The sequence below is a fragment of the Balaenoptera borealis genome, assembly GCF_965194805.1.
Source record: "Balaenoptera borealis genome assembly, chromosome: 3".
Taxonomy (NCBI): Eukaryota; Metazoa; Chordata; class Mammalia; order Artiodactyla; family Balaenopteridae; genus Balaenoptera; species Balaenoptera borealis.
The window spans coordinates 121,605,273-121,620,680 of record NC_138866.1 but is presented as its reverse complement, the minus strand read 5'-3'; the positions used below and the strand labels follow the sequence as shown (position 1 = coordinate 121,620,680).

Sequence of the window (15,408 nt, the reverse complement as noted above, 5' to 3'; positions counted from 1 at the left end):
ATATTCTTTGCCGATGTCTCTGGTGATTCCTGAAACAGGCCCTCTATCTAACTTCTTCAGGCGGTTAAAGGGAAGGTCAGTTTCTTCCCAAGTCTTTTGGGCCTTGATTGTTTTCATCTTGAAATAATCTGCATCCCAAAGAGACATTTTGGGGTGGCAAGTGTTGCTACCCAAGTCTTTTGGGCCTTGATTGTTTTCATCTTGAAATAATCTGCATCCCAAAGAGACATTTTGGGGTGGCAAGTGTTGCTACAGGACTATTGCCTAGGAGACAGCCTTTCAGATAGCTCTGAGGGTCTGCTCCAGAGAAGTAAGGGAGAAGCCACGATTTATATGAACTTTTTGCTGGAAAAAAACCATGTAGCCTAACATGAAAAGATTACCGCTAATCACAAACAACAGGCGTCTCAAGTTAATGCTTTTAGTGCTTTTCTATGTAGGGGAAGGTGCAAGAATCCGGGGGTCATGGAAATTTTTCCTTAGATATACATCGTAACTCTCTAGGGGCCAGTATAATCCAAATGCTTCCTGGTTTTCTTCATCCTGGAGTCTCCCTCAGGGTGCACTGAGGGGTTCCCCTCAGGTGGGTGACCGCAGTGGCTAATGGCTTGATCTTTGTAGAACTGGAATGGTGGACAGCATTCTTTCTTTACAGTACCCGAGTCTGGGAGGGGCTATGCGGGCTGGAGTCAGCAGGAGGAGGAGGGAGGCTGACCGCTTTGTCAGCTTCTCGCTTAACCTTGAGCTGGTGGTTATAAGCTGGGCCCCAGGGGCCCAGGGCCAGAGTCACCTCGTCAGGCCCTGCTGCAGGAGGAGCAGTTGTAGGGGCAGCATGCTGGCCAGGGGGCTTCCCCTCCACTCAGTCCTGGTCAGAGGCTGCCAGCCCCTCCTGAGCACCCTGCGGGAGGGCCTGGGGCATCCCAGGGTGGGCACTGGAGAGGGAGCCGGCATCTCCACTAAAACCCCTCGCCCCTTCAATGAGATCCCCACCCCTGGTGACAATGGCTGGCTTAACCTATACCGTTTCTGGAGGGAGAAGGGCTCACAGAAAATCCACTATCACCACGTCCAGAACTTCCAGAAGTACGGCCCCATTTACAGGTAAGCCTGGCAGAGGTTGGGGGCTGGCGGGATAGGGCAGCCCTGCTGTGCTCCCCTCTCCTCGCATGGTCTGCCCTCCCATTCCAGGCTCTTGTTCACCTCTGACTTTATTTCTTCCTGCCTGGGGGTGGCAGGAGAAGGGATAAGGCTTCCCAGACAGTGGGTTCACTTCCCAGCCCTGAGGCCTCAACAGTCCCTAGGTCCTATACCCTTTGAAACTTTAGGGAGGTGGGAATGCTAAGAGAACAAGCCCTGACAAATGCCTCTCTGCATCCATTTTCTGCAGGACACCTTGCAAGGTAAGTTTATCATCCCTATTATCAGAAGAGAATGAAGTTCAGAGAGGTTAGGATTCTTGCCCTGGTCACTCAGCTAGAACCCTGTCCTGCTGGGGCGCTGGCCTCGCCCCTTGGCCCTGTGCAGCTCTGGAGCAGCTGATTTTGTCCCTTCCACTAGGCCTGGCTGGAGCCGCTCTTCCCCAAGCATCTGCCTAGCTTCCTGCCAGGAGGAAGGGCCTTTGGTCTTTTGACCACTGTGTACCCCACCTTCTTGCCCTGGGATGGGGGTGGGGCCTGGGGGCTGCCCTTGGTGGGAGGCCTCACTTGTTCTGGTCTAGCAGTTTCTAAGGTGGGTGGGCTTCAAGACACACCTGGGTTCTTTTCTGAGAGCATAGGTGAGGGGGATGGGAGGTAGTGAAGGTGGTGGTTGAGGGCAGGGAGGGGACACCAGGAGGGACAATACTTTACTTTTACTTTAAGTGAAAGGGTCGAGATGGGGAAAGGGCATCGTAGGACATGTTAGCTGGTTGGATAGGTGGGCTGGGGGAGGAGGCTAGTTTGTGTAGGGGACCAGCTGCTCACTCGTCAGGGTCACTTCCTCCCTCTCCCACAATGCCTTTTGAAGTCTTAAGTGCCTTTTTTATAGCTGGCTGGAGGCAGGGCGCCGCCCCGCCACCCGCCCCAGCCACCCGCCACCCGCCACCCGCCACCCGCCAGGCTGAATGTCAGGCTTGGGAGAAGTTTGCTCGTGAGTCTCTCTTCCTTGTCTGTCTGTCTGTCTCTTTCTCTCTCTTCCAGGCCTCTATCCCCAACCTCACTTCATGGAGCTCTCTCGTTATCCCCTTCTTCCTCCCCTCCTCCTCCTTCCTTCTCCTAGTCCCTGTAGGAACTCTTTATTTTATAAAGCCCCTTTCTATTTTCTGACTCACTTTCATCTGAGCCTTGGCACATGTCCTTAAAGTTGGTGCTATTATCCCCAATTTATAGATGGGAAAACTGAGGCCCGGAGAGGAGAAGGGTCTTACCAAGGTCACACCGCTCATCAGGGCAAAGCCAAGGCTGGAACCCTGATTGTCTAACTTCCAGTTCAGTGTGTCACTATTCTAACTATAGCCTTGAAATAACAAACTTCTAAATGAACGTGAGGAATTTAAAAGACAAGTTTTGTGGACTTTTCCTTAATACAAGGCTGTTCCTGTTCTTTATCAAACAATTTAGAAAAATTGAAATCAGATACAATCTCAGTTTTGATAATATTTATGTTTCATTCAGAATGTGAATATATTTATATGCTGTTTGGCATTGTCCTATAGCAATGTATGGAGGACTTCTTTTCTCTTTTCTCACTTTAAGATAATTTGAAAAGGCAGCATAGTAGCCCATAGTATGCATAAGGCATATTTTTTTAGCCAGTTCTTTAAAGTGGACATTTAGTCCACTCTAGGTTTTTTTTTTTTGCTATTAAACATCCTTTTCCATTTTTTTGCTACGAACATTCTCATCCATCAGGCATCATTGTCTGATGTCAGATAGCTGCCTTGGGCTAGATTCCCAGAGGTGGAAGTGATAATAACAATAGCAGTTCAAGGACTTTGCTTAGCTTTTTTTTTTTAATGGAGTCAGTGGTTTGAGGCCGTGTGGCAGCTGGGAAAACACTGACAGGATTTTCTAGGAGGCCGTGGATTGACATATATACACTAATATGTATAAAATAGGTAACTAATAAGAACCTGCTGTATCAAAAAATAAAAATAAAATTCAAAAAAAAAAAAAAAGGAGGCCATGGCTCGCCAAGGAGACTTTGGGAAGGTAGGCCCAGGCTCTATGGGTCAGTGGTTAAAGCAGTGCTCTTTACATCTCCCCATCCTTCCCTTCCCCCTTCCCCCTCCCTCTCCTTTCTCCAGGAAGAGGGAGGAAGAGAGGGGAGGGAGGTGGGAGAGAGAGAGAATGAGAATTTGGCTTATACCTGTATGTTACATGATATTTTACCTTAAAGTGTATCTTTTTTTTTTCTTTAGAAATAAGTATCTTTTATTTTGCTATTTTACTCTAAGAACTTAATTTATAAATATATTTAATTCCTTTCTTTTTTCTTAACATTTTTATTGGAGTATAATTGCTTTACAATGGTGTGTTAGCTTCTGCTTTATAAGAACGTGAATCAGTTATACATATACATATATCCCCATATCTCTTCCCTCTTGCGTCTCCCTCCCTCCCATCCTCCCTATCCCACCCTTCTAGCTGGTCACAAAGCACCGAGCTGATCTCCCTGTGCAATGAGGCTGCTTCCCACTAGCTAGCTATTTTACATTTGGTAGTGTATATATGTCCATACATATACTACCACTCTCTAACTTTGTCCCAGCTTACCCTTCCCCCTCCCCATGTCCTCAAGTGCATTCTCTAGTAGGTCTGCGTCTTTATTCCCGTCTTGCCCCTAGGTTCCTCATGACCATTTTTTTTTAAAGGGTATCTTGAATTAACTTTCTTATGCAAAAGGCAGATGCAAGTGAGAAGTAGAATTTTCTGTTGTTTCACAAACAGCTGTGCTTTAATACTATCTGCAAAGTGTTTTGAGGTATATTTATACCCGGGGTCTGATGTTTTACTGTAGTTTTATTTTAATAGCGACAAGGTACTTTGTTGGACATCTGATTCCAGGGGGCAGGGCAGCCACTCCCAGAACTTCAATCCTAGAGCCTAGAAGGCATTGCCTGGCCCGGTGCCTGGCCTGCCTGGCAAGCTATCGAGTCACTTCAGTACAGGGTCACTCCAAGCTGCCACGAAGGTGCCATGTTTCTGAGCTCTGCCTGGGTGAGAGGGTGGAGGGTGCTGAGAGTGTGGACACACAGGAAGAATGAACATGGAGGACTTGATGGTCCATGGAAGGCCCTGGGTAAGTCTTGGGGATGTACTGAGGTAGGCAGGAGCCACTGTGATGATAAGATAAGCACAAAGCTGTCACTTATAGAATGTCTAACAGGAATCACACCCATAGACTTCATATCATCTTATCCTTCAGCAATCCTGTAAGACAGGTACTGCATTTATCTCCACTGAGGAAACTGAGACTCAGAGAGGGTAAGAGACTTAGGTCACACAGCGAGGAGCCTGTGGAACGGGGTCCACTCCCAGGCCTGTCTGCTCTGCGCTGTCAGTCGCAAGGTGGTTACAGACGAACCGAGACCTGTGTCCTGATTGACCAGGCTGTGTGTGGCTCTCCTCAAAACCTTACATCACAGCACCCCTTCTCTGCCCCTCCAGAGAGAAGCTCGGCAATTTGGAGTCAGTTTATATCATCGACCCTGAAGATGTGGCCCTTCTCTTTAAGTTCGAGGGACCCAACCCAGAACGATACAACATCCCACCCTGGGTTGCCTATCACCAGTATTACCAGAAACCCATCGGGGTCCTGTTGAAGTGAGTCTTGGGCCATCTCCCAGGGGCTGGAGGGAGATGATGGGCAGCTGTGGCGAGGGCAGAGGCTGGGGGTGAGGGGCTGGGGCCATGCAGGCCCTGCCCTTTCTTTCTAGCGGGGGCCTCTAGACAAATCCCTGTCATCTTCCTGCCTCCATAAAACAGATGATGGGGATGGTGAACTGCCCTGCCAACCTTCAGCGACATGGTCAGGCAGAAGATCTTACTGAGTAATTAAAGACCTTGAAAAGTTCTCATTTACTGGTTCATTTATTAAGTCCCATCTTATTGAGTGCCTACTATGTACCGGTCCTTGTGCTGGGTTCTGAGTCACAAGTAGGGCAGGGCCCTGACACTGTGAGTCCCTTATAGCCTAAAGGAACAGTGAGAAACATGAACAAATCAGTGTATTTAAATGTAATAGGTACCGTTTTCCACCAAATTGCTCATCAAAAATTTAAAATGTGACCATAGCAAGTGTTGGTGAGGATATAGAGCAACTAGAACGCTCATAGCTTGCTAGTGGGGCTGGAAACTGATGCCACCACTTTGGAAAATGGTTGGACATTACCTCCTGCAGTTGAATATTCACATGCTTATAATGCAGCCGTTCTGCTCTCAAGGATATACTCCAAAGAATATCCTGCCCCCCGAGGCGGACATGTACTAGAATGTTTGCAACACGGTTGTTCATAATAGCAGAAACCTGGAAACCACTTAAATGCCCAACAGGAGCATGAATGAATGACAGTGGCACACCCCAGTCAAAAAGAACAGACTCAGTGACTCACAACAACACAGCTGATACCTAGAAATATAAAATTGAGTGAACAAAGCAAATCATGACAGCTTTTATAAGAAGTTGAAAACAAGTATACATTTTTAAAAAGTATGTTTTAGAAATACATGTCGGCCAGATAAAACTATATACAAAAGCAAACAAGGGATTCAAGTTGGTGGTCCCCTTAGCCGGGTGGGCAGGATGTGGGAGGACCAGGTGGGCATCTGTAAGTTATTGTCACGTTCCCAGTTTTTCTGCTGGGTGGTGAGTTTATAATAACATTCTTGTAAACAAACAAAGCCCCAAAACGACAAAGAGCGCTTTGCATGGATTTATTTTCAAGAATGGGCCATAAGCTGAGAATAAGAATGGGCATTAACCCTATTCTGGGCACCTGAGATTCCCCACCAATGTGAGTAATGGGACGTGTTGGGGGTGCAGAGGTTGGTCAATTGTGTCTGTGCAGGGGTCAGAAAAGGTGATGTAGAGGGGCCCTTGAATGGTAGGAGGTGAGATTGGCCAGGAGCAAGGGGAAGTGGTGAGGAGGGCAGGCCTGTAGCAGAGGCGAAGACTAGAGGGTTTGAAAGTTGCTTAAAGGCTCTAAGAATATGATTTCCTGGCTTGAAGCAGCAGCAGCAGAGAGAGTAGAGCAGGGCTGGGGTTTTGTTCTCCTTCAGCCTCTTTTTTTCCTGTCACACACCTCCCCACTTCTCTCCCCGCTGCCCCGCCCAGGCCAGGCAGAAGCTGGGAGGAGGTGAAGGCAGAGGAGCACGTGGATGTGAGTGCTGGGCTCTGAGCTGTGGCTCAGCCTCCTGGGAGAGCCAAGTCAGCCCCCTCTGTGTTTGCCAGGCCTGGGGTTTGTGACCATGAGGGCCCGAGGGCCCATGTTTTCTCAGGAAGGCAGGAGCCTGGAAGAAAGACCGGTTGGTCCTGAACACGGAGGTGATGGCTCCAGAGGCCATAAAGAACTTCATTCCCCTGCTGAACCCAGTGTCTCAGGACTTCGTCGGCGTCCTGCACAGGCGCATCAAGCAGCAGGGCTCTGGAAAGTTCTCAGGGGACATCAGGGAAGACCTGTTTCGCTTCGCCTTTGAGTGTAAGGGGCTTGAACCTACCTGGCCACAGTCTTGGGGGTGGGAGAACCCAGCGTCCCACCTAGAGACCTAACACAGACCCTGAAGAAGTGTCGGGATTGGCTTGAGATGAGCTGCTGAACAATTCTCTGCCATCAGCCACCCAGGGGGAGCTGCACGCTCTCATCTGATTCATGCTATGGGGGCAAGAGTCTCTAAAATGTAGGTCTCTATTGCCACCTTCCTCCAAAAACCTGGCTTGGCTTGGCCCTTCATTCCGCAAATCTCCCTCTCCTGGGACAGAGACCTTCCCTTTGAGGTCTGGGAGGGAAGGGGTGGGTTGGGTTAATCCGAACAGGGTATTGGAGGATGTGTAAGAGTTATCCAGATGGAATAAGGAGGCTGGACAGTGTAGGCAAAGGAAACATGCACATGCAAAGGCCCTGTGGCTTGATGGGGGCTCATGTGGTCACTTCAGGAGATGTGGAGTACCCAGAGTTTGGCATGAAATCAGCATTCAGATTCCTGACCCAGGAGGTAGGAAAACCTTGGTGTTGTTGTGTCTTCTTATGTCCAGCCAGAGTGGGCCCTGGATGGCCAATTACCAGGGATTGATGTCCCCCAGGCACCCATCTGACATATTTCAGGAAGTATTTAGCCACTTTGGTCAATTATAGATGAGAAACCTCTCTTTCCAGGAGGAAAGCCGAGAGGCTGCTGGGGGTGCTGGGGGAAGAGGGGCAGAGCAGTTTCATCCCAGCCTGGGCTGGAGGCTCTGCTTCCCACTCAAGTGATTCCTTTTTAGGGTCTGCCGCATGACCCTCTGAAGGACCTGACTGGCCGCCAGAAAGGCAGTTTTCCTTAGCCCTGCAATTTTAGCCCTTTGGGGCTCAGGCCTCAGTTTCTTTACTGAAGGAAGCTGAGGTTGGGTGCAGGGGCTCCTATGTGTTGGGAGGGATGGTTTCCTGGGAGCAGAGGCTCTCAGACGGTTGGGTTGGAAGAGATTCCTCAACCTTGCTTCCCCTGCAGCCATCACCAATGTCATGTTTGGGGAGCGCCTGGGGATGCTGGAGGAAGTAGTGGACCCTGAGGCCCAGAAGTTCATTGATGCCGTCTACCAGATGTTCCACACCAGTGTCCCCATGCTCAACCTCCCTCCAGACCTGTTCCGTCTGTTCAGGACCAAGACCTGGAGAGACCATGTAGCCGCATGGGACATAATTTTCAATAAAGGTGAGGGGTGTACCCTGGGCAGCCATATGTGGGGGACAGGAGAGCCCTGTCTACCTCAGGAGATGGGAAATCCAGGCCTGGGTTGGCGGGGATGAGGTTTGGGGGAGTGGGGAGAAAGAGACAGAGGGAGAGAGAAAGTCAGCTGGAAGCCCCAGATCTCAGCCTGCCTCTTTGTCCCAAGTTATGTCAATGAGCGCTGGCTTGCCATGTAGAAAACCCACCTTCTGGTGGGCAGGGATGGGCATCAGGAAGGCCCAGGAACCCCTGAATATGGTGGGCTGATGGCTGGCTAATGGGGATGATTAGATTTTTCTGGAGAAAGAGGATTTAAGAGGCCCATCATATTCTTCCAAGGAGCCCATGATTCCCAACATGGGTTAAGGACCAGTATTTCAGACACAGCTGTGCTTGGTGACAGAGTAGGACTTTGGTGAGAGAGATTGGTAAAGGGTGGAGAAGGCTGATTGGGATGTGGTGAAGATGCCAGGCCTGGAGTCAAATCCTGCTCCTGCCCCTGACACCCTTGTGACCTTGGGCAAGTCATTATCTTAGATGGACTTCTGTTTCCTTATCTGTAAAATGGGGATGATAGCACTTACCCCAAAGAGCTGTGGTCAATAAATCAAAAAAACAGATATGGAGGATTTAGCAGAGAGTGCTGCTCAGAAAGACGGCAGCCTAGAAAGTGCAGGGCTCTAGAAGCCCCTGTACTGCCTCCCACCAGAGATCGTGCTCCTTCCCTCCCCTCTGCAGAGAGCCTCACTCTATTTTTTTTTTTTTTTTTTTGGCCACATGGTACAGCATGAGGATCTTAGTTCCCCAACCAGGGATCGAACCTGTGTCCCTTGCAGTGGAAATACAGATTCTTAACCAATGGACCACCAGGGAAGTCCTGGCCTCACTCTGTTTTCTTTCTTCCTGCCCCACAGCTGAAAAATACACCGAGAACTTCTACTGGGACCTGAGACGGAAAAGAGAGTTCACCAATTACCCAGGTATCCTCTACCGCCTCCTGGGAAATGACAAGCTGCTCTCTGAGGACGTCAAGGCCAACATTACGGAGATGCTTGCAGGGGGCGTGGACACGGTGAGGACACAGTGAGGTGGCTGTAGGGGCACATCCTGTCCCTTCCAGTGCCCCTATGCCCCCTCCCACCAGCCTGCCTCGCTGCCTGAAACCCTGTCCATGTGGGGTCCATCTCCCTCTCCTGACTCTACTTCCCAGATACTAATCTCCTAGGAGGGTGAGGTCAAGCTGGTCATGCATGGAGCATGCCTTGAGGCTGATCCACCATTTTTTCTTTGCCTCTGAGGAGAGAGTGACTAGGCACACGTGGGTGACACAGCTCACTCCGAGTCAGGAAGGAAGGCAGGACCTCAGAAAAGCTGCCCCTGATGTCTGAAGGCATCATCTGTGCTGTCTCCCAGAGGCCGAACAATACCCCAGAAACTTCTGTTCTTTATTTTTTTTTAAAGGTCCTGGATGGCCAAGTCCTTTTTTTTAAAAAAATTAATTAATTAATTAATTTATTTATTTTTGGCTGTGTCAGGTCTTCGTTGCTGTGCGCGGGCTCTCTCTAGTTGCGGCGAGGGGGGCTACTCTTCGTTGCAGTGCGTAAGCCTCTCACTGCGGTGGCTTCTCTTGTTGTGGAGCACGGGCTCAGTAGTTGTGGCGCGTGGGCTTAGTTGTTCCGCAGCATGTGGGATCTTCCCGGACCAGGGCTCGAACACGTGTCCCCTGCATTGGCAGGCGGATTCTTAACCACTGCGCCACCAGGGAAGCCCCAGAAACTTCTGTTCTTGAAAGTCAAAACTTCTCTATCTTATGTGCCATCCCTTTTTCCAATACCTTAAACTTTCTCAAGCTAATGTGATGGTGAGGGTTAATTCTTTAGTGTTTCGTGGTTATTAGTTATGATTTGGGCAGTGAGACTATAAAGGTGAATATAGTAGACTTCAAATCTTCCAGATGGCTCAGAGAGGAAGAGCATATTAGCTTGCTAGGACTGCCATGACAAAGTACCACAGACTGGGTGGTTTAAACCACAGAAATATATTGTCTCACAGTTCTGGATCAAGGTGTCAGTAGGGTTGTTTTCTTCTGAGGCCCCTCTGCTTGGCTTATTGATGGCCGTCTTCTTCCTACATCTTCACATGGTCTTCCTTCTCTTCTTATACGGACACCAGTCCTATTCAGTTAGGGCCCACCCACATGACCTCATTTTACCTTAATTACCTATTTTTTAAAGGCCCTATCTCCAAATACAGTCACATTGTGAGGTGCTGGGGGTTAGGACTTCAACATATGAATTTGGGAGAGACACAATTCAGCCCATGACAAGGAGGTAGCACGGACACAGATGACTACCTCACCGTATTATAGGGCTGGATGATGAGGCAGGTACCAGGTACTGACAACGCTGAGAAGAAGGGAGAGACTAACATGGCCTTGTAGGACAGGGAGAGTGTTCCATAGAGTAAAATCAATTTGTCTTTCCTCTTGTTGCCAGCAGGAGAGAGGAGGAATAGCATTTCAGGCCTGGGGAGAAGCACGTGTCATGCTTAGGTGAATAACTTGATTTCCTAGGTATCATATTTACATTGTGCTCTAATGGAGGCGTTTCTGTCCCTGGGTTGTAGATGGAGCCTTTGAGCATATTTTAAATATAGTTCATTGTCAGTCATGCAGAAGAGATCTCCGAAAAAAGCTCACCTACGCCAAAGCAGCTATTATTCTTAGGTAACATTTATTAAGCGAGTACTATATGGCAGGCAGGGTCCTAAGCTTTTCACATGTGTTAACTCATTTAGGATTCACAAACAACCCTTTTTTAGATGAGGAACCTGGGGCACAGAGAGGTTAAGGAACTTCGTCAAGGTCACACAGCTAGTAACTTAGTTGACTACCTTATTAAACAAGTATCTCCTGAGTACCCATTCTGTGTCAAGCCTTGGAAGTACTGAGACAAATACATGCATCTGATCTGAGCCTTGAGGAAGGAGTACACGCTTGCTTCCTAGGTTGGGGAAGGGAATTGTAGGAAAAGGGAGCAGCATGAGGAAGATTTCTGGGTTTCAGGAGCTGTGTGTAGCTCCGTGTGGCTACAGCATGAGGAGCATGTTGGAGAGAGGTGGCGGTGGGCTGGGAGCAACAGGCAAGTGTTGGAGGGGGTCCATGGGTCCGGTCAGAGCCTCTGGACTTGATCTGGGGACTCCAGGGAACCAGGCAAGGATTTCAAGCCAGGAAGTGACTGGATGGCATTTTTTCACAATTGTTTCTGCTGGGAGGAAGAAGGAGCATGTTCAAACCTCTTGGACCAAAATATGGTCCTTGGTTAGATAATATGCCAACAACTCGTGTCCTAGCCCTAGGGCAGAGGGCTGTTCCAGCCCAGGGTCCCACCACTGAGGAATCTGAACTGTGGGGCTTGATGAGGGTCACTCATACCTTCAGTGAAAGTTAACAGTCACGACCTTGGGCTAATACTGAGATTAGCTGGTTAATCTCAGTATATACCACGTGCTAATTGCAATATTGATAGAAAACAGGTCTGGTTGTTCTGGTTTCAGCATTTTTGAGCCTCACTTTATGCTATGCTGCTATAGGCAGATGCTAAGCTTAGGGGGAAGTTCTACTGGGGAGAACGCTGGTCATTTAACAGGCATTTCAAGATGAATGGCAATCATTCAGGAGTACAACCGTTACAGAAGTAGGATTTGGCCTCTTAGGGCCTCTGGAGTCCTTTGGAAGAAGGCATTAGCTATGTGGATGACCCTCTGCTGGCTGGGGAGATGGGTGGGCTCTGGTGACATGAGGGGGGAGGGTAGGGACAAGTGCTGCCCCAAACACTCTTGCCTGGGCCACAAGAAAGATTTCTTGGACATTTGCCTTCTGAGTTGTGTTTTCCTTTTCGTGGATGGTGGTTTCTGGATACTGGGAGAAGGGTGGGGAGAGGTGTTTGGCAACGAAAATTTAGCCTGGGTCTAGGTGCCCCAGGAGTGACCTGTCCTCTTGGTTTTCTGTTCCCTCACACTCCCTGTCAGACATCCATGACATTGCAATGGCACTTGTATGAGATGGCACGCAGCCTGAATGTGCAAGACATGCTGCGGGAGGAGGTCCTGAATGCTCGGCGCCAGGCCCAGGGAGACACAAGCAAGATGCTGCAACTGGTCCCACTCCTCAAAGCTAGTATCAAGGAGACACTGAGGCAAGCCCGCCACCACCTATGCCTGTCGCCCCCACCCCCCACAAATCCCTGGGCAGGGTCAGGGTGGTGCCTGCGCACAGGGTTACAAGGAGACTGGTAGCAGGAAGTGGGAAGTCTGGGGAAGATAGCTGGGAAAAGGGAGAAGGGTCCTGCCTCCAGGTCCTCCAGGGTGCTGCAGCTGGGGCTGAGATGCCATGCTAGGTGCAGGACTTGGTCCAGGCCTTAGGGCATCAGCTTCTGAATGCTTTTCACTGGCAGACTCCACCCCATCTCCGTGACCCTACAGAGATACCTCGCAAATGACTTGGTTCTTCGGGATTACATGATTCCTGCCAAGGTAGGTGCAGCAGGAGGGCTGCAGGCTCTGTCAGTCAGACAGACGAGGCCAGGGGCAGCTTGCAGTTGCATACAGATGGGGGCGATGGGGGCTTCTGTCCTGCCTTTCTTCCTGGAGCTGGCTGGTGGGGTCCTTGGTGGCAGTGGTCCAAGTCCGAATGAAGGGCAGAGGTGGTGGACACAGTGGGTGATGGTCTTTGGAATGTTGCTGGAGTGTAGGGTTAGGAGGGAGATCCCACTGGCTGCCTGGGTCTCTGGGGACCCTCTGGCGCTGAGGAAAGGAGCAGGACAATCCCTTGGGCCGTGCCTGGCCTAGTGTCTTCAGTCACGCCCATTTGATGGGCGAGGCTCAGGGAAGTGGGGGAGGCCTCGTTCAAGGTCACACAGTGGGCAGCGTCCTGTGCTGCACAGCTGGGTAGCTAGGCTAGGGACTGGGAGTGCAGATGCTGGGTAATGCTCCTGGCTGTGAGGAGGTGAGGCTTACTCAGACCTCTGCTCACTGTGTCCCCAGACATTGGTGCAAGTGGCCATCTATGCCATGGGCCGAGACCCTGCCTTCTTCTCGAATCCGGACAAGTTTGACCCAACCAGGTGGCTGGGTAAAGACAGGGACCTCATCCACTTCCGGAACCTGGGCTTTGGCTGGGGTGTACGGCAGTGTGTGGGCCGGCGGATTGCTGAGCTCGAGATGACCCTCTTCCTCATCCATGTGAGTCAAGCCTGGGAACATCTGTCTCCCATTACTTTGTCTCGCCTCCTCCACAATTCCCTGCTGTCTCCTCTCTGGGGACATCCACTCACCACCCACTGGTGCTCCCTGGTCATATGTTCCCCACAGTGGTGATGGGATGGGGGTGGGGTGGGAAAGGTTTTGTAGAAACCAAAGTGAAAGCCCGAACCAAGGGGACAAAGCACTAGTGACGTGTTCAGGCTCTGCGCAGGGTTCAGTAGGAGCTGGCAGTAGACCCCTTGGAGCCTCTCAGATCACACTCAACAGGCACTGCTCACAGGTGAATAAGCCTGGCCTGGGGGAGACAGACCCTCCCTGCCTCTCTCCTAAGCCCACCACCCCTCTTTCTCAGATTCTGGAGAACTTCAAGGTTGAATTGCAGCATCTCAGTGATGTGGACACCATATTCAACCTCATCCTGATGCCCGACAAGCCCATCTTCCTTGTCTTCCAGCCCTTCAAACAGGACCCACCCCAGGCGTGATTGGAGAGGGTGGGCACTGCCCTTCCCGCCAGTCAGGCTAGCAGGGGTGTCGGAGGACGGCCCGAGGGGGTGGGGCCCATGGAAGTGTCGCATCTCCAGTGCTTGGTCCCCACCCCTGCTCCTTTCTGGCCAGCTCTGACCAGATGGAGTTGGCGCTCAGCCGAGGCACCCCTCTCTCACCCCACCTCTTCCCCCTCTTCTCCCATCCCATGAAGGCAATAAACGGCTGAACTCTGTAAAGTGTTTTCATTTCCATCTGACCCCTAAGGTATCCATCACTCCTGTAGAGATGCTCCCTGACCCAGATCAGCAAATAGATCTGAGCGTGAATGGGGAACCCAAGGCAGCTGCACTTGACACCGTTTCTGCTGGGACCCGCCCACCTACGACAGCTCAGGAGCCAGCAGGATCAACCTCCCTGCTGTCCTGGTTGGGTGTGAGGCAGAGTTGATGGAGGGCTATTGCCGCTGCACCAGGAGCTACTGGCACAGCAGGCAGAGGGACAAAGAACTTGGCAGAGTTCTGCTGAGAGTACAGGGCAGCCTGAGAGGTGTGGGCCAATCTTGGCTACCAGGGCAGGCCCACCTATCAGGAGGCTCGTATAGGGCTCTGCTTGGCTGAGCCCTGGGTGGGAATTCCCTGCGGGGTCATGAGGACTTCCTGCCAAGGTCCAGCCAGAGTCTTGGGCATGTCCAGGAACGATGTGGTGAAGAGACTGTGGGTGAGGGGCTGGCGTGAGGTGACCGACCCTGGGGACGAGAGGACAGCATGCTTCCTCTACCCCACCTGACCCTTCTCTGGGCTTCCCCAGGCCTTAACTTCCTGCTCCAGCGGGACGTGCCCACTTGTCCAAGCTCTGGGCATTAGGTAGGGAGACTGAGGCAGAGTCTTTGGTGCATTATTTGGACTGCCTGACAATGGTCCCAATTTCGGCCACCTTAACCCCCTCTGAGCTTCATGACTCCTGACTTGACCAGGTACCTGATCCTTCCTGGCCCTTGGCTACCCAAGTCTAAGTTCTTCAGGTAGACGGGGGGGCTAGTGCCGCTAGGGACAGCAGCCCAGCTGGCTTGGCCTCTTCTCCCAGGATCTGCAGGTTCTGAATCCATTCTTGGAGCCTTTCTGCTTTTCCTCATCACAATCCTCTTCCTTGTTGTCTTTCTCTCTCCTTCCTGCTTCCTTTCCTTTCTCCAGGCTTGAATCATCTTTGCTTGGAAATGTTAGTGTTGGAAAGGGCCTTACTGTCAAGGATGTTAATCTCTTTGGGGATAGATGGGGCAACTGAAGCCCAGAGAGGTTGCTTGAGTCACCCAAGATCACACAGCATGCTTGTAGCTAGAAGCCAGGCCTCCTAACTCTCAGTGGAGGGCTCTTTCTTTTGGCCCTATCTGCTTTTCTGTCCCTGGACACATTTAGACATGATATTCCCAGCTCAGCCTAGCCCTGGCAAATGGGGTATTTCATACTAACATGTAACTGATTGTTACAGGCAGGTTTCAAGTCTTTCCCTTCCCAAGAAACAGATAAACCAAACTTGAAAAAAGGGATTTCAGATATGATAGATGTTTGGGTGCAGGTAGGAAGTTCCAGCCTCTCACAACAGCTGGTCTCTGGTGGTCTCATTTCTTCCAGAGGTCTGGACAGGCTTTGTCTCCCTGGATCCTGCTTTGGAAGGCCTCTTCTCCCCCATCCCCACCTGCCCCCTGTCTGGGGTCCACTATGGCCTTTGGCTCTCCAAAGATGGTAGCTCCTGGGACAGGC

General features: G+C 50.7%; 1 protein-coding gene across 1 annotated transcript; it reads left to right on the top strand.

Annotated features, from left to right (window-relative positions):
• Positions 1–435: 435 nt before the first annotated feature.
• On the top strand, positions 436–15,349 carry CYP11A1 (cytochrome P450 family 11 subfamily A member 1). Its single transcript, XM_082386268.1, is given in 10 exon segments — positions 436–1,101; positions 4,647–4,802; positions 6,477–6,676; positions 7,683–7,886; positions 8,816–8,973; positions 11,931–12,097; positions 12,356–12,434; positions 12,945–13,142; positions 13,516–13,644; positions 13,648–15,349. Coding segments are annotated over 10 exon segments (1,977 nt in total). The 5' UTR covers positions 436–628; the 3' UTR covers positions 13,861–15,349.
• Positions 15,350–15,408: the final 59 nt, after the last annotated feature.